Here is an 18,340-nt window from a genome sequence, read left to right on the forward strand (position 1 = left end):
TGTGTTAAGAGCGCTTATAAGCTCAGATTGTATAATTCAAAGATATCGAAGGACAAGAAAACTAAATGAGCATTTGCAGTAAGAAACCATAAGAAGGATCATTTTATTTGATAATTGAAATTCTTATCTTCCATATTTCATAGGCTCCTAGTTCAATATAACCACGCAAAATTTTCACATTTTTCATCATTTGCAAAATTACTATCTTCTTGATGCTCTACGATAAGAGATGAAAACCCTGTAACGATAGTAACATTCGGACAAGTTGAAGTTCGATTATCTCGTGTCACAGTTTCGAACAAGATGTTTACATCTGAGTAGAGTTATGGTGGAAAACTACTCCAACCTGTTATGTAGTTTTCCCCTGATGAAAAGTCTTGTGACTAAATGTAGTGACCAGGGATGGATATAGCGACGTTCCTGTTTATTATTATCCTTATCCATGCTGCTGTATATTTCACTGACCAGTTCCTAAAGGTAAGGTTAGCCTGTCCACGTGATAAGTGGTGTTGGTGTAATCCATTATCATTAAAATGAAAAGGATAAAAGTTGATTTCAGCTGCTCAGCTTTCTCAGCTTTTGTTATTCAGTAAATCCAAGCATTTAGTTGAAGATTTGACAGGTGAAGTGGCAAAGGCCCCTTAAGCATTGCAAGATGAACATCTTAGTGATTATCAGTTTACGACATTTGAGGTTCCCGTTAAGAATGTTTGAGAAGGATAAAGAATGTGCTTTGTTTCAACATGTTTTTTACTGATAGGAAAATGGTGAAATTCCTTCCCTATAGTGTGTGGTGGTTGTAATTACGTTAAAATCTTTTTCAGTTACTCTTTTTACTTGTATTCCACATCTGTTCATTGATTTACACTCCATGATGCTACTGTATTGCTGTTTTCCTGCCAATGTGTGGTATGAGGTGGTTTAATCAAGTAAGTGAAGAAAGGGCGAGAGAGATGCATGGTAATAAAGAGTGTGGTTGAGGAGCAGAAGAGGGTGTGCTGAAATGTTTTGGACATATGGAGAGAATGATTGAGGAAAGGTTGACATAGAGGATATATTTGTCAGAAGTGGAGGGAACAGGTAGAAAGAGGAGACCAGATTGGAAATGGAAGGATAGTGAGAAAATATTTTGAGCAATTGGTGCTTGAACATGCAGAAGGGTGAAAGGTGTGCATGGGATAGAGTGAACCAGGATGATGTGGTTATATTGTGGTCGATGTGCTGTCAGTCGACTGAACCAGGGAATGTGAAGTTTCTGGGATAAACCATGGAAAGGTCTGTGGGGCCTGGTTGTGCTTAGGGAGCTGTGGTTTTGCTGAATTACACATGACAGCTAGAAAATGGATATGAGCAAATGTGGCCTTTCTTTATCTGTTCCTGGTGCTACTTCACTAATACAGGAAATGGTGATCATGTGGGGTGGGGTAGTGCCAGGAATGGATGAAGGCAAGCAAATATGAATATGTACATGTGTATATATGTATTTGTCTGTGTATGTGTATGTATATGTGTATATATTGATATGTATTTGTTTATGTATGTGTATGGGCGTTTATGTATATATATGTTTGTGTGAATGAATGGTCCATTCTTCATCTGCTTCCTGGCAGTACCTTGCGGATGTGGGAAACAGTAATTAGGCATGATAATGAAAAAAATATGTACATTATCCCTTGGGACAGGGGGGGGGGAAGAATACTTCCCATGTATTCCCTGCATGTTGTAAAAGGCAATTAAAAGGGGAAGGAGCAAGGGCCAGGAAATCCTCCCCTCCAGTTTTTTACTTTTCCAAAAGAAGGAACAGAGAAGGGGGCCAAGTGAGAGGTTTCTCTCTCAGGCTTAGTCCTCTGTTCTTAATGCTTCCTCGCTAACGTGGGAAATGGCAAATATGTATGAATATGTATGAATATATATATATATATATATATATATATATATATATATATATATATATATATATATATGCGTGTGCGGACATGTATGTATATACATGTGTATGTGGGTGGGTTGGGCCATTCTTTTGTATGTTTCCTTACGCTACCTCGCTAACATGGGAGACAGCGACAAAGTATGATAATATATATATATATATATATATATATATATATATATATATATATATATATATATATATTTTTCTTGCTTTGTGATGTCTCCATGGTTGTTTAATTTGTTTATGGATGGGGTTGTTAAGGAGGTAAATGCAAGAGTTTTGGAAAGAGGGGCAAGTATGGAGTCTGTTGGGGATGAGAGAGCTTGGGAAGTGAGTCAGTTGTTGTTCGCTGATGATACAGCGCTGGTGGCTGATTCATGTGAGAAACTGCAGAAGCTGGTGACTGAGTTTGGTAAAGTGTGTGAAAGAAGAAAGTTAAGAGTAAATGTGAATAAGAGCAAGGTTATTAGGTACAGTAGGGCTGAGGGTCAAGTCAATTGGGAGGTAAGTTTGAATGGAGAAAAACTGGAGGAAGTAAAGTGTTTTAGATATCTGGGAGTGGATCTGGCAGCGGATGGAACCATGGAAGCGGAAGTGAATCATATGGTGGGGGAGGGGGCGAAAATCCTGGGAGCCTTGAAGAATGTGTGGAAGTCGAGAACATTGTCTCGGAAAGCAAAAATGGGTGTTTGAAGGAATAGTGGTTCCAACAATGTTGTATGGTTGTGAGGCTTGGGCTATGGATAGAGTTGTGCGCAGGAGGGTGGATGTGCTGGAAATGAGATGTTTGAGGACAATGTGTGGTGTGAGGTGGTTTGATCGAGTAAGTAATGTAAGGGTAAGAGAGATGTGTGGAAATAAAAAGAGCGTGGTTGAGAGAGCAGAAGAGGGTGTTTTGAATTGGTTTGGGCACATGGAGAGAATGAGTGAGGAAAGATTGACCAAGAGGATATATGTGTTGGAGGTGGAGGGAACGAGGAGAAGTGGGAGACCAAATTGGAAGTGGAAAGATGGAGTGAAAAAGATTTTGTGTGATCGGGGCCTGAACATGCAGGAGGGTGAAAGGAGGGCAAGGAATAGAGTGAATTGGATCGATGTGGTGTACTGGGGTTGACGTGCTGTCAGTGGATTGAATCAGGGCATGTGAAGCGTCTGGGGTAAACCATGGAAAGTTGTGTGGGGCCTGGATGTGGAAAGGGAGCTGTGGTTTCAGGCATTATTGCATGACAGCTAGAGACTGAGTGTGAACGAATGGGGCCTTTGTTCTCTTTTCCTAGTGCTACCTCGCACACATGAGGGGGGAGGGGGATGGTATTCCATGCGTGGCGAGGTGGTGATGGGAATGAATAAAGGCAGACAGAGTGAATTGTATGCATGGGTATATATGTATGTGTCTGTGTGTGTATATATATGTGTACAGTGTGATGTATAGGTGTGTATATTTGCGTGTGTGGACGTGTATGTATATACATTGTGTATGGGGGTGGGTTGGGCCATTTCTTTCGTCTGTTTCCTTGTGCTACCTCGCAAACACGGGAGACAGCGACAAAGCAAAATAAATATATATATATATATATATATATATATATATATATATATATATATATATATATATATATATATATATATTAAAAAATGGGGTGACTGTATTGTTGACTGGTTGGTAAGGTTATTTAAATGTATGTATGACTCATGGTGAGGTGCCTGAGGATTGGCGGAATGCGTGCATAGTGCCATTGTACAAAGGCAAAGGGGATAAGAGTGAGTGCTCAAATTACAGAGGTATAAGTTTGTTGAGTATTCCTGGCAAATTATATGGGAGGGTATTGATTGAGAGGGTGAAGGCATGTACAGAGCATCAGATTGGGGAAGAGCAGTGTGGTTTCAGAAGTGGTAGAGGATGTGTGGATCAGGTGTTTGCTTTGAAGAATGTATGTGAGAAATACTTAGAAAAGCAAATGGATTTGTATGTAGCATTTATGGATCTGGAGAAGGCATATGATAGAGTTGATAGAGATGCTCTGTGGAAGGTATTAAGAATATATGGTGTGGGAGGCAAGTTGTTAGAAGCAGTGAAAAGTTTTTATCGAGGATGTAAGGCATGTGTATGTGTAGGAAGAGAGGAAAGTGATTGGTTCTCAGTGAATGTAGGTTTGCGGCAGGGGTGTGTGATGTCTCCATGGTTGTTTAATTTGTTTATGGATGGGGTTGTTAGGGAGGTGAATGCAAGAGTTTTGGAAAGAGGGGCAAGTATGAAGTCTGTTGGGGATGAGAGAGCTTGGGAAGTGAGTCAGTTGTTGTTCGCTGATGATACAGCACTGGTGGCTGATTCATGTGAGAAACTGCAGAAGCTGGTGACTGAGTTTGGTAAAGTGTGTGAAAGAAGAAAGTTAAGAGTAAATGTGAATAAGAGCAAGGTTATTAGGTACAGTAGGGTTGAGGGTCAAGTCAATTGGGAGGTGAGTTTGAATGGAGAAAAACTGGAGGAAGTAAATTGTTTTAGATATCTGGGAGTGGATCTGGCAGCGGATGGAACCATGGAAGCGGAAGTGGATCATAGGGTGGGGGAGGGGGCGAAAATTCTGGGAGCCTTGAAGAATGTGTGGAAGTCGAGAACATTATCTCGGAAAGCAAAAATGGGTATGTTTGAAGGAATAGTGGTTCCAACAATGTTGTATGGTTGCGAGGCGTGGACTGTGGATAGAGTTGTGCGCAGGAGGATGGATGTGCTGGAAATGAGATGTTTGAGGACAATGTGTGGTGTGAGGTGGTTTGATCGAGCAAATAACGTAAGGGTAAGAGAGATGTGTGGAAATAAAAAGAGCGTGGTTGAGAGAGCAGAAGAGGGTGTTTTGAAATGGTTTGGTCACATGGAGAGAATGAGTGAGGAAAGATTGACCAAGAGGATATATGTGTCGGAGGTGGAGAGAACGAGAAGAGGGAGACCAAATTGGAGGTGGAAAGATGGAGTGAAAAAGATTTTGTGTGATCGGGGCCTGAACATGCAGGAGGGTGAAAGGAGGGCAAGGAATAGAGTGAATTGGAGCGATGTGGTATACCGGGGTTGACGTGCTGTCAGTGGATTGAATCAAGGCATGTGAAGCGTCTGGGGTAAACCATGGAAAGCTGTGTAGGTATGTATATTTGCGTGTGTGGACATATGTATATACATGTGTATGGAGGTGGGTTGGGCCATTTCTTTCGTCTGTTTCCTTGCGCTACCTCACAAACACGGGAGACAGCGACAAAGCAAAAAAAAAAAAAAAAATATATATGGAGAGGATGAGTGAAGAAAGATTGACCAAGAGGATATATGTGTCGGAGGTGGAGGGAACAAGGAGAAGAGGGAGACCAAATTGGAGGTGGAAAGATGGAGTGAAAAAGATTTTGTGTGATCGGGGCCTGAACATGCAGGAGGGTGAAAGGAGGGCAAGGAATAGAGTGAATTGGAGCGATGTGGTATACCGGGGTTGACGTGCTGTCAGTGGATTGAAGCAAGGCATGTGAAGCGTCTGGGGTAAACCATGGAAAGCTGTGTAGGTATGTATATTTGCGTGTGTGGACGTATGTATATGCATGTGTATGGGGGGGGGGGGTTGGGCCATTTCTTTCGTCTGTTTCCTTGCGCTACCTCGCAAACGCGGGAGACAGCGACAAAGTATAATAAAATAAATAAAATATGTATATATATATATATATATATATATATATATATATATATATATATATATATATATATGTATTTTATTCTTGTTATTATTATTATTATTATTATACTATGTTGCTGTCTCCTGCGTTAGCAAGGTAGCACAAGGAAACAGACGAAAGAATGGCCCAACCCACCCACATACACATGTATATACATACACATCCACACATGCACATATACATACCTATACATTTCAACATATACATGTATATACATACACAGACATATACATATATACACATGTACATAATTCATACTGTCTGCCCTTATTCATTCCTGTCGCCACCCCGCCACACATGAAATGACACCCTGACCCACACATATACATACATATACATATCATCATATACACATATACCTACATATACATACACATACACAGATATATGCACACATTTATACACATGTACCTATTCATACTTAATTACCTTCCTATCCATTTCCGGCGCTACCCTGCCCCACAGGACACAGCATCACTACCCCTGCTTCAGCAAGGTAGCACCAGAAAAACAGACGAAACAGCCCACATTCGTTCACACTCAGTCTCTAGCTGTCATGTGTAATGCACCGAAACCACACATATATCCTCTTTGTCAATCTTTCCTCACTCATTCTCTCCATTTGTCCAAACATTTCAACACACCCTCTTCTGCTCTCTCAACCACACTCTTATTTCTACACATCTCCCTTACCCTTTCATTACTTACTCGATGAAACCACCTTACACCACCACTATTGTCCTCAAACATTTCATTTCCAACACATCCACCCTTCTCTGTACAACCCTGTCTATAGCCCATGCCTTGCAACCATATAATGTTTCTCTCTGCAATAACATTCTCTCCTTCCACACATTCTCCATCGCTCCCAAAACCTTCACCCTCTAACTCGCCTTGTGACTCCCTTCCATGGTCCCATTCACTCCCAAGTCCATTCCTAGATATCTAAAACATTCCATTTCCTCCAATTTTCCTCCATTCAAACTTACATCCCAATTTACTTGTTCCTCAACCTCACTGAACCTGATAACCTTGCACTTATTCCTATTTACTCTTGACTTTCTCCTTTCACACACTTTTCCCAACTCAGTCACCATCTTCTGCAGTTTCTCACTTGAATCAGCCACCAGAGCTTTATCATCAGCGAACAACAACTAACTAACTTCCCAGGCCCTCTCATTCCCAACAGACTGAATACTCGCCCCTATCTCCAAAACTCTTGTATTTGCCTCCATAACCACCCCATCAATAAGCAAATTAAACAACCATGGGGACATCACACACCCCTGCTACAGACTGACCTTCGCTGGGAACCACTCGCTCTCCTTTCTTCCTACTTGTACCATACCTTACATCCTTGGTAAAAACTCTTCACTGCTTTTAGCAGCTTACCTCTCACACCATATACTCTTAAGACCTTCCACAAAGCATCTGTATCAATCCTATCATATGCCTTCTCCAGATCCATAAATGCTGCTTACAAATCCATCTGTTTTTTATAATTATTTCCCACACACATTCTTCAGAGCAAATACCTGATCCACACATTCTCTACCACTTCCAAAACCACACCGCTCTTCCCCAGTCTGATGCCCTGTATATGCCTTCACCCTCTCATTTAATACCTTCCCATATAATTTCCCTGGAATACTCAACAGACTTATGCCTCTCTAGTTTGAACACTCACCTTTATCCCCTTTGCCTTTGTACAGTGGCACAGTGCATGCATTCCATCAATCCTCAGGCACTTCATCATGATCCATACATACATTGAATATCCTTGCCAACCAGTCAACAACACAGTCTCCCCTTTCTTGATAAATTCTACTGCAGTACTGTCCAAACCCACCACCTTGCCAGATTTCATCTTCTGCAAAGCTTTCACTACCTCTCTTCTCTCTCAACCAAACCATTCTCCCTGACCCCTCTCACTTCACACACCACCCCAATCAAAGCATCCTACATCTGCCACTCCATCATCTAATGATACTTTATATTCTTTTACTACTTACATTTTTATTATGCACTGTGGTTTTGGTGCATTACACATGACAGCTAGAGATTGTGAACGAATGTGGCCTTTGTTGTCTTTTTCTCGTGCTACTGCATGCATGTGGGGGGGAGGGGGTCTTTGTTTCATGTGTGGCAGGGTGGCGACGGGAATGGATGAAGGCAGCAAGTATGAATATGTACATGTGTATATATGTATATGCCTGTGTATGTATATGAATGTATACGTTGAAGTGTATAGGTATGTATTTGTTCATGTGTGGGTGTTTATGTATATACATGTGTAATTTGGTGGGTTGGGCCATTCTTTCGTCTGTTTCCTTTCGATACCTTGCTAACGTTGAAGACATACTTTTATGTCCAAGATTTGATGCACTTTAGATCTTCAAACTTTTTATTGAATTGGAAATTAAACTTGCAAATGATAGTATGCATGTATATTGAGAATATTGATAAGGAAATCATTAAGCTGATTTTCATATGAAAAATTTATTGGCTTAAGAATATTTCTGGTGCTGAAATAGATACTTCTGTTATATTTTTCATCTGAATTATCTAACGGCATAAGAATATTTCTGATGCTGAAGTACTTTTATTACATATATATTTTATGTCTTTGTTTCAGTCTTGCTTGAATGTTCCATATTTGTACTTCCTGGAGAATGTTGGAATAACAGTGAAACCACTCCAGCTCCACTGGTTCACAACTGCTTTTAATCGATCTGTAACCAAATGGGCATTGTGGAGGCCCAAGTTTTTCAAAATATGGTTTACGTAAGTTGATATAATCTATTAAAAGTAATAGTTTGAAGTGTGTGTATGGGCAACACATACTTAATGAGATTTCTCTGTGAATTTTGTATGTGTGATAAACTGGCAGAATAAAATAGTAAATGAATATAAGGGGGTGTGATTGACCTTATTATGCTTTTAATAGTTTAGTTTGATGAAAACATGATATTTTTCAAAAAAAGAATGAAATTAATTTCAGGATTGGTGTGATTGTGGTTGGGGTGTTGTTGTTTCCTGCAATTTGCCTGTTGATAAGTGGACTTGTGAACCATTTGCGACCACTTCATGAGCAAACAGTACAAGTACTGCAGCCTGTGGTAAGGGAATGTATATAGTGTTGTAGTTTAGTAACTTGAATTACCTGATCCATTTCTGACTGAATACATGGAGATACCATTTTCCTTCTTTCATTGTTTACATGAGCTTAACCTCATGCCCTTACTATGTGTACTCAGCCCTGCAGTGGACTTGGAATGGAAAACATACATAGCCTTGAAGTACACATGGATAAACCTTTACTCATGAATTGCCAATGAAAAAGCCAGCTCAGACTTTCACACATGCTATACTTACATAAATTATGATGTAATCCCTTAACTTTGTCTAGAACACCTGTTCAACAAGTAAGTTACCCATAAGAAAATGCCTACTATTTCTCAGGTATGTTTCTAGCATCCAAGGCTCTATGTATCTTTTATGGCAATTGATACTTAATGTTTTACAGGTCTGATTTAATCATATTGAAGTGTAATGCTAGGCCTTTTATGTTACATTAGCCATTTTTTTATGCAGTTCACTTACTTTTCATTTCAAAACAGTATTTATGAAAATCTTATATGTTTTTTTCCTCAGGTACCAGGGATTAACTTAGCCATAAAGGACTTACCATACTACTTTGTAACATTATTGATTGCATCCGTCATCCACGAAGCTGGACATGCAATTGCAGCTGTAAAGTAAGTTGTTTTTTTTAAAGACAAAGACTGTTTACCATATGTATAAGATTTATGTATATACATAGAAATAAACAACTTATTTTGATGTCTGGATATCCATGATCAGAGCCTAGCTGATAATAGTATGTTTGCCTTGAATATGTGAAATGATCCATTAATTGTAAGATTACACATAAGAATAAATGTAGAAGACCTTTTTTGTATACCTTCCATTTTCCTTGTTCTTCGTAATTAAAGCAGCATTGGGAAGAGGTGAAAATAACAAAAACAGAAGACCTGTCTGCACACCTTATTATGATATTTGGCTTGTTTCTAAGCTCCTTGGCTGCATCACAAAGATTTTTGGTTAGAATGGTGCATTCAGCTTAGTCCTTTTACTTTCTCATAGGTAATCTCAAATTTAGGATTGAGTACTTTGTTGCCATCTTGGAGCTTCAGGACATCACTGTGCAGGAGTTCACATACCCTTTTCTTGATGACAGGGTCAAACTTTGCTTGTAGGTGGTAAAAAGAAGACTACATGGAGAAGCTTAGTTATTGGCCCCACTAAGCTCAGTTGAATCAAGAGAGATCATACAGGTACCCCTTTTACTGATGCTGCCATTGTAAAAGTGAATGTACACCATTGCCATAAAACTATTGGTGAATATTCTCCAGGTTATGTATATAGCAGTGTCAAGATATAAATACAGCATTCCATTCTGACCAGTCACATCTCATTAGATTCCTGTATCAGCATATTAGTAAACCAAGAGGTGCTGTGAGTTGTTCAACCCACATACAACCTTCAAGTTCTGTCTTATACCCTCGGAGAAATTTGACATGATACTTAAGACTAAGTATGTGTTGATCATGATGAGGTACCTGAGGATTTGTGGAATGTATATATAGTGTGTGGAAGTTGAGAACAGTATCTCGGAAAGCAAAAATGGGTATGTTTGAAGGAATAGTGGTTCCAACAATGTTGTATGGTTGCGAGGAGTGGGCTATGGATAGAGTTGTGCGCAGGAGGGTGGATGTGCTGGAAATGAGATGTTTGAGGACAATGTGTGGTGTGAGGTGGTTTGATTGAGTAAGTAATGTAAGGGTAAGAGAGACATGTGGAAATAAAAAGAGCGTGGTTGAGAGAGCAGAAGAGGGTGTTTTGAAATGGTTTGGGCACATGGAAAGAATGAGTGAGGAAATATTGATCAAGAGGATATATGTGTCGGAGATGGAGGGAACGAGGAGAAGTGGGAGACCAAATTGGAGGTGGAAAGATGGAGTGAAAAAGATTTTGAGTGATCGGGGCCTGAACATGCAGGAGGGTGAAAGGCAGGCAAGGAATAGAGTGAATTGGATCGATGTGGTATACCGGGGTTGACGTGCTGTCAATGGATTGAATCAGGGCATGTGAAGCGTCTGGGGTAAACCATGGAAAGTTGTGTGGGGCCTGGATGTGGAAAGGGAGCTGTGGTTTCGGGCATTATTGCATGACAGCTAGAGACTGAGTGTGAACGAATGGGGCCTTTGTTGTCTTTTGCTAGCGCTACCTTGCACACATGAGGGGGGAGGGGGATGGTATTCCATGTGTGGCGAGGTGGCGATGGGAATGAATAAAAAAGGCAGACAGTGTGAATTGTGTGCATGGGTATATATGTATGTGTCTGTGTATGTATATATATGTGTACATGGAGATGTATAGGTGTGTATATTTGCGTGTGTGGATGTGTATGTATATACATGTGTATGGGGGTGGGTTGGGCCATTTCTTTCGTCTGTTTCCTTGCGCTGCCTCGCAAACGCGGGAGACAGCGACAAAGCAAAATAATATAAATATATAGTGCCATTATATATATAAAGGCAAGGGGGATAAAGGTGAGTGTTCAGACTACAGAGTTGTTTGGTTATTATCATATTATTATAATACTTTGTCGCTGTCTCCCGCATTAGCGAGGTAGCGCAAGGAAACAGACGAAAGAATGGCCCAACCCACCCACATACACATGCATATACATACATGTCCTCACATGCACATATACATACCAATGCATCTCAACGTATACATATATATACACACACAGACATATACATATATGCACATGTACATAATTCATACTGTCTGCCCTTATTCATTCCTGTCGCCACCCCACCACACATGAAGTAACAACCCCCTCACCCTGCATGTGCATGAGGTAGCACCAGGAAAAGACAACAAAGGCCACATTCATTCACACTCAGTCTCTAGCTGTCATGTATAATGCACCGAAACCACAGCTCCCTTTCCACATCCAGGCCCCACAGAACTTTCCATGGTTTACCCCAGACACTTCACATGCCCTGGTTCAATCCATTGACAGCACGTCGACCCTGGTGTATCACATCGTTCCAATTCACTCTATTCCTTGCATGCCTTTTACCCTCCTGCATGTTCAGGCCTGATCACTCAAAATCTTTTTCACCCCATCTTTCCACCTCCAATTTGGTCTCCCACTTCTCCTCGTTCCCTCCACCTCTGACACATATATCCTCTTGGTCAATCTTTCCTCACTCATTCTCTCCATGTGACCAAACCATTTCAAAAAACCCCCGTCTGCTCTCTCAACCACACTCTTTTTATTACCGCACATCTTCTTACCCTTTCTCTACTTACTCGATCAAACCACCTCACACTGCATATTGTCCTCAAATATATCATTTCCAACACATCCACCCTCCTCCGCACAACTCTATCTATAGCCCACGCCTCACAACCATATAACATTGTCGGAACCACTATTCCTTCAAACATACCCATTTTTGCTTTCTGGGTATGTTTAGTATACCTGTTAAGTTTGTTTAGTATACCTGTTAATATGCATGGGAGGGTATTGATTGGGGAGGAGCAGAGTGGTTTCAGAAGTGGTAGAGGATATATGGATCAGGTGTTTGCTGTAAAGAATGTGTGTGAGAATACATAGAAAAACAGCTGGATTCATAATGTGGCATTTATGGATCTGCTAAAGGCACACAATAGGGTTCATAGAGATGCTTTGCGGAATGTCTTAAAGTTAAATGATGTCGGAGGAAAGCTGTTAGAAGCAGTGAGAAGTGTTTTTATCAAGAGTATAAGGCTTTTGTATTAGAGTAGGAAGAAAGGAGAGTGAATGGTTCCAAGTGAAGGCTGTTCTGTGGAAGGGGAATGTGATGTCACCAAGGTTGTTCAATGTGTTTATGAATAGGATGGTTAGGAAGGTAAATGCAAGAGTCTTGGGGAGGGGCAGGTATCAGTCTCTGGGGGATGAGAGGTCCCAGGAAGTAAGTCAGTTGTTGTTTGCTGATTATACAGCACTGGTGGCAGATTCCTGTGAGAGACTGCTGAAGTTGGTGAATGAGCTTCGTTTCACTCAGAGCCAAAACATCCAGGTTTCTTTCCTCAAACATACTACCTATCTCTCCTTTTTTCTCATCTTGGTTACATCCACACACATTTAGACACCCCAATCTGAGCCTTCGAAGAGGATGAGCACTCCCCTTATGACTCCTCCTTCTGTTTCCCCTTTTAGAAAGTTAAAATACAAGGAGGGAAGGGTTTCTAGCCCCCTGCTCCCGTCCCCTTTAGTCGCCTTCTACGACACGTGAGGAATGTATGGGAAAGAAGAAAGCTGAGAGTAAATGTGAATAAGAGCAAGTAGGGTTGAGGGACAAGTCAATTGGGAGGTAAGTTTGAAAGGAGAAAAACTGGAGGAAGTGAAATGTTTTAGATATCTGGGAGTGGATTTGGCAGCGGATGGAACCATGGAAGCAGAAGAGAGTCACAGGGTGGGGGAGGGGGCGAAAGTTCTGGGAGTGTTGAAAGATGTGTGGAAAGCAAGAACATTATCTTGGAAAGCAGAAATGGGTATGTTTGAAGGAATAGTGGTTCCAACAATGTTATATGGTTGCTAGGCATGGGCTATAGATAGAATTGTGCGGAGGAGGATGGATGTGTTGGAAATGAGATGTTTGATGACAATATGTGGTGTGAGGTGGTTTGATTGAGTAAGTAATGAAAGGATAAGAGAGATGTGTGGTAATAAAAAGAGTATGGTTGAGAGAGCAGAAGAGGGTGTTTTGAAATGGTTTGGTCACATGGAGAGAATTAGTGAGGAAAGATTGACAAAGAGAATATATGTGTCAGAGGTGGAGGGAACGAGAAATGGGAGACCAAATTGGAGGTGGAAAGATGGAGTGAAAAAGATTTTAAGTGATCAGGGCCTGAACATGCAGGAGGGTGATTGGTGTGCAAGGAATAAAGTGAATTGGAATGATGTGGTATACTGGGGTCGACGTGCTGTCAGTGGATTGAACCAGGGCATGGAAGTGTCTGGGGTAAACCATGGAAAGTTCTGTGGGGCCTGGATGTGGAAAGGGAGCTGTGGTTTCACTGCATTATACATGATAGCTAGAGACTGAATGTGAACGAATGTGGCCTCTGTTGTCTTTTCCTAGCGCTACCTCACGAATATGCATGGGAAGGGGGGTTGTCATTTCATATGTGGCGGGATGGCGATGGGAGTTAATAAGGGCAGACAGTATGAATTATGCACAGGTGTATATCTGTATATGTCTGTGTGTATATATATGTATACATCGAGATGTATAGGTATGTATATGTGCATGTGTGGACGTGTATGTATATGCATGTGTATGTGGGTGGATTTTGCCATTCTTTCATCTGTTTCCTTGCACTACCTCGCTAAGACGGGAGACAGCAACAAAGTATAATAAAAAAAAAATTATATATACATATATTGAACATTAAGAGAAAGTGATAGAGATCATTGTTTAATTTTGAATGCCACATATTTAGGCAGTGCAAGGAGAGGGAGAATGCTGTATTTTCATAACAGGCTAGAAATATCCTAAATTTACTTTTCATACTTTCTGGGCACATTGACCTTTTACCTCTTCCTGCTTCTCTTCATCTTTGGGCTGTCATTATGACTGATTTAGTAGTTAGCAAACACCTAGCTTTGATGCAGAAAATTATTTTTGTTATACTTTTGAGGAGTTCCGGCCTGGCATACCATATTCCTGTCCAACAGATTTCTATTTTTTTGCAAACAGTTATTATTGGGAATCCCAAAGGGATTAATGCATGTGCAAGTAGGAAAAGTGAGAATCTTCTTTGTTCTAGATGATCTCCCTCTGACCCACATCCATTATCTTTGCTTTTAACATAGGATAACATTCCAAGTAGCCTCAGAACAAGCTTTCAGGGTATGCTGATACATGAAAGATCTTAGTATCTTTTACATCTGACAAAGATATCCTTCCGCTTTTTATGGTTGATATGTATTTTTTTTTTTCAGAGAAGATGTCCATGTAAATGGTTTTGGTTTCCTTTTAATGTTCATTTTGCCTGGAGCATATGTAGATGTCCCAACTGAAGAGATTCGAACCCTCACTCCATTCAGACAACTAAAGGTAAGGAACACACTTAGCATTCTTTTGGAAATAAATATTATTTTTAAGAAACCATGAACTTTGGCTTATTTTACATTGTTACAACTTTTCTTCCTTCTTTTACTTTTGTTTTTATTTCATAAATTCCATTATTTCTTATTATCTATTTACTATCTGTTTATATCTCTGATGCCTGGTCCCAACTGGAACTCCCTCAAGTGGGTGGCCACGGCTTTAAAGTCTCCTTAATTAGTGGACTGCATTGCCAATTCTTAGCTTTTAGTGCCTCACTGTTAAAAGGCCACTGGCAAAGGGCAACTCAAGCACAATGTTTGCAGTGGCTCTTACCCAATGTTCCTACTGACTATTACCAAATGTTCCTGCCTAACATTCGTGCCTACTATTTCTGCTTAATGTTTCTACCTATAGCTCCTGCCTAAATGTTTCTGTCTTCTACTTCTATCTATTGCTCATAATATTTAGCCAAAAGGCAGAGCTAGCGTATAGTGCTCAGTGCAGGAAAATCTAATGTCACCACGAATGGGCTGTGAGTAAAGTGTTGTGAAGATTTATGTATGACAAGGAGAGATTGTGGACAGAATGCCATTCATCCATGTGTGGGTGAGGCAGATAGAAAAGACAGCTACCTGGGTCAGAGGAGTGCAACTTGACAACCACTGAAGTGCTGGCTAACTATGCAGGCATTACAAACCTTCCCAATACTCAGGTGGGTAGTACTGGTAATATACATCCCTAGTCGGCGGCTGTTATTATTATTATTATTATTATTATTATTATTATTATTATTATGTATATGTTGGTGGGTTGGGCCATTCTTTCGTCTATTTCCTTGTGCTACCCCGCTAACTCGGGAGATAGTGTCAAAGTATGATAAATTGATGAATAAGAATATTATTGTTATTATTATTATTCATCCCTGGGGATAGGGGAGAAAGAATACTTCCCACATATTCCCTGCGTGTCGTAGAAGGCGACTAAAAGGGAAGGGAGCGGGGGGCTGGAAATCCTCCCCTCTCATTTTTATTTAATTTTCCAAAAGAAGGAACAGAGAAGGGGGCCAGGTGAGGATTTTCCCTCTAAGGCCCAGTCCTCTGTTCTTAACGCTACCTCGCAAACGCGGGAAATGGCGAATAGTATGAAAAAAAAAAAAAAAAAAAATTATTATTATTATTAAGGATGTTCTCTCTAAGGTTCAGTCCCGTTATTAATGCTACCTCGCTATTAGGGGAAATAGCGAATATGTTTGAAAAAATTATTATTATTAAGTCATAGTTGGTAGGCAGCCAATGACCAGGGATATTTACATTTTCATCTTAATCCATATTTCTAGGAATGGTGATTCATGAGAGTCTACTGAGTGCACTCTGTATCATACTGAAAGGACCAAATTATCTATTGAACAGTGATTTATCCATGATTCAAGTAAACATTTTAAGGAAATTTTTGATCTTAATTTAGTTTTTTACCTCTATAAGGAACTATTAAGTAAGACAATTAAGATGTTATTGAATTCATCATAATTAAGCTCTCTTAGTTTAAAGATCAGACTAACATTTTCTTGTTCCTCTTTTCATCCTTCATAGCACATCTGGACAACTTTATGAATAAACCTAATATATGTATGTGTAAATGAAATGCTTTAATGGTGTTGACAATTACAAATTGAAAGTTGATATATTCCAGTTTTGTGAAACCCCACACTGAATGTAGTAACCATCAAAAATGGGCTAATTCAGAGACATAGAGTACTGCTTCTTCAATCATTCATTAGATTTATATGAGCCAACCTCATTTCTGCTCAGTATGACCATATATGGATAGGATATTGTTTGGAGATATCCAGAGGTATGCATAAATGGGGATCCCACAGTGGCATATTTTTTCTCGCTGCTGTAAAGGTTGTACCATGCTACTTTTCTTTTGAGATGTATGGGAAAAATTCAATCCAGCTAGTCTCTATGATGAGTCTTTGTGAAGTTTAAAAGCAAGTACGGTCTCACAGAAAAATACTTGTCATTTGTCTGAGCAGGTTTTCTTTATGGTACTGCAATCTCACAGACTAATTTTTCATATCCTTGATTTCAGATACTTTGTGCAGGAGTGTGGCACAATATTGTTCTTGTATTACTGGCAGTTGGTATTGGACTCTCTTCTCCATATATCTTACAGCCATTCTACATCACTGGTCATGGTCTGACTGTCGTGAGAATATCACAGGTTAGACAAGCTATAGTATTGTGTATGTTTGGTAGAGTTAATTTTTACGAGGTTATAGAAAATGTTTCATTTTCCTTTATCACTCATGACCAAGTTATGAAAAAGACTGCCTTTGCAATTGCTTAGTGAGCATTATGACAGCATTTGGACAGAATTATTTTCAAAGAAAGACTACTTTCCATGTTTTATATCAACATTCATAGCTCTCCAGAGTTAGGTCTCATATTAGTTTTCCTGTAAAATCATAATTGTGTTAATAAACAAGTTTGTAATATTTAGGTGGTGACTCAGACAAATAGACAAAAAAGTCTTTGTGAAAATTCTATATGACAGGTTTTTATTAGTTTTTTATAATGTTGCTTTGTGTTAGTTTTGCACTTAAAACCCTGACATGGTTCCCATTATTATCTGATGATCCTAAAGACTGTTGTTTCCATCAACATCATTATATGATTTAAGTCTTTCCACATCTTTATACAGGTACACCACCAAATTTCCGGCAACTGATAGTTCGACACCTTTAGTCCAGACAAAATTACACAAGGGAACTTGAAATTACCGCAGCCACTAGAATAGTTTACTGGGTGGCCACAGATGGCGTTGTGTGTAGGGCACGCTTAGTTGCATTCTTTACACTGCACTTGTTGGTGGTGACACTGCAGTTCTGTGAGATTCTTAGCTTATTTTGTTTAAATTCAACCTTAGCTATCCCTGGGGATAGGGGAGAAAGAATACTTCCCACGTATTCCCTCCGTGTCGTAGAAGGCGACTAAAAGGGGAGGGAGCGGGAGGCTGTTTTTTAATTTTCCAAAAGAGGAACAGAGAAGGGACCAAGTGAGGACATTCCCTCAAAGGCTCTGTCCTATGTTCTTAACGCTACCTCGCTAATGCGGGAAATGGCGAATAGTATGAAAAAAAAGAAAATGACTTCTAAGACATATGAGTGTCAGTCGTGGTGTCATACATAAACACCAGTCCATATCTATCCAAGATAAAGTAGAACTGTTGAAAAAAAATGGTCCGTGATGTTTCGGTGCATAAGCTGTGTGATATCTACAGTATTGGTTCATCAACTGTTTATGATATATGGAAGCAGAGGGAGAAAATATTAAAATTCTATGCAGACAGCGATTCCAAGAAGCAAAAACTATGAAAGATGGTAAGAGTGCTAAGCATGATCGAGTGATGATGGAATGGTTTCAACAGCGTTGGAGTCATGGAGTGGACTTGTTAGGTAGCATGATAATGGATCAGGCTGAGTTGTTCCATAAAGAATTTAAATTACAACATGAGTGTG

General features: G+C 39.9%; 1 protein-coding gene across 1 annotated transcript in view; it reads left to right on the plus strand.

Moving 5' to 3' along the window:
* Positions 1–276: 276 nt before the first annotated feature.
* S2P (membrane-bound transcription factor site-2 protease) overlaps positions 277–18,340 on the plus strand; it is a 31,431-nt gene continuing 13,367 nt past the window's right edge. The window contains exons 1-6 of the mRNA XM_071670985.1: positions 277–477; positions 8,277–8,425; positions 8,643–8,760; positions 9,296–9,399; positions 14,712–14,826; positions 16,912–17,043. Of these exons, the coding sequence (XP_071527086.1) occupies positions 403–477; positions 8,277–8,425; positions 8,643–8,760; positions 9,296–9,399; positions 14,712–14,826; positions 16,912–17,043 (693 nt within the window). The 5' untranslated portion in view covers positions 277–402. The remainder of the gene's footprint in view (positions 478–8,276; positions 8,426–8,642; positions 8,761–9,295; positions 9,400–14,711; positions 14,827–16,911; positions 17,044–18,340) is intronic.

The sequence above is a fragment of the Panulirus ornatus genome, chromosome 16 (assembly GCF_036320965.1).
Source record: "Panulirus ornatus isolate Po-2019 chromosome 16, ASM3632096v1, whole genome shotgun sequence".
Taxonomy (NCBI): domain Eukaryota; kingdom Metazoa; phylum Arthropoda; class Malacostraca; order Decapoda; family Palinuridae; genus Panulirus; species Panulirus ornatus.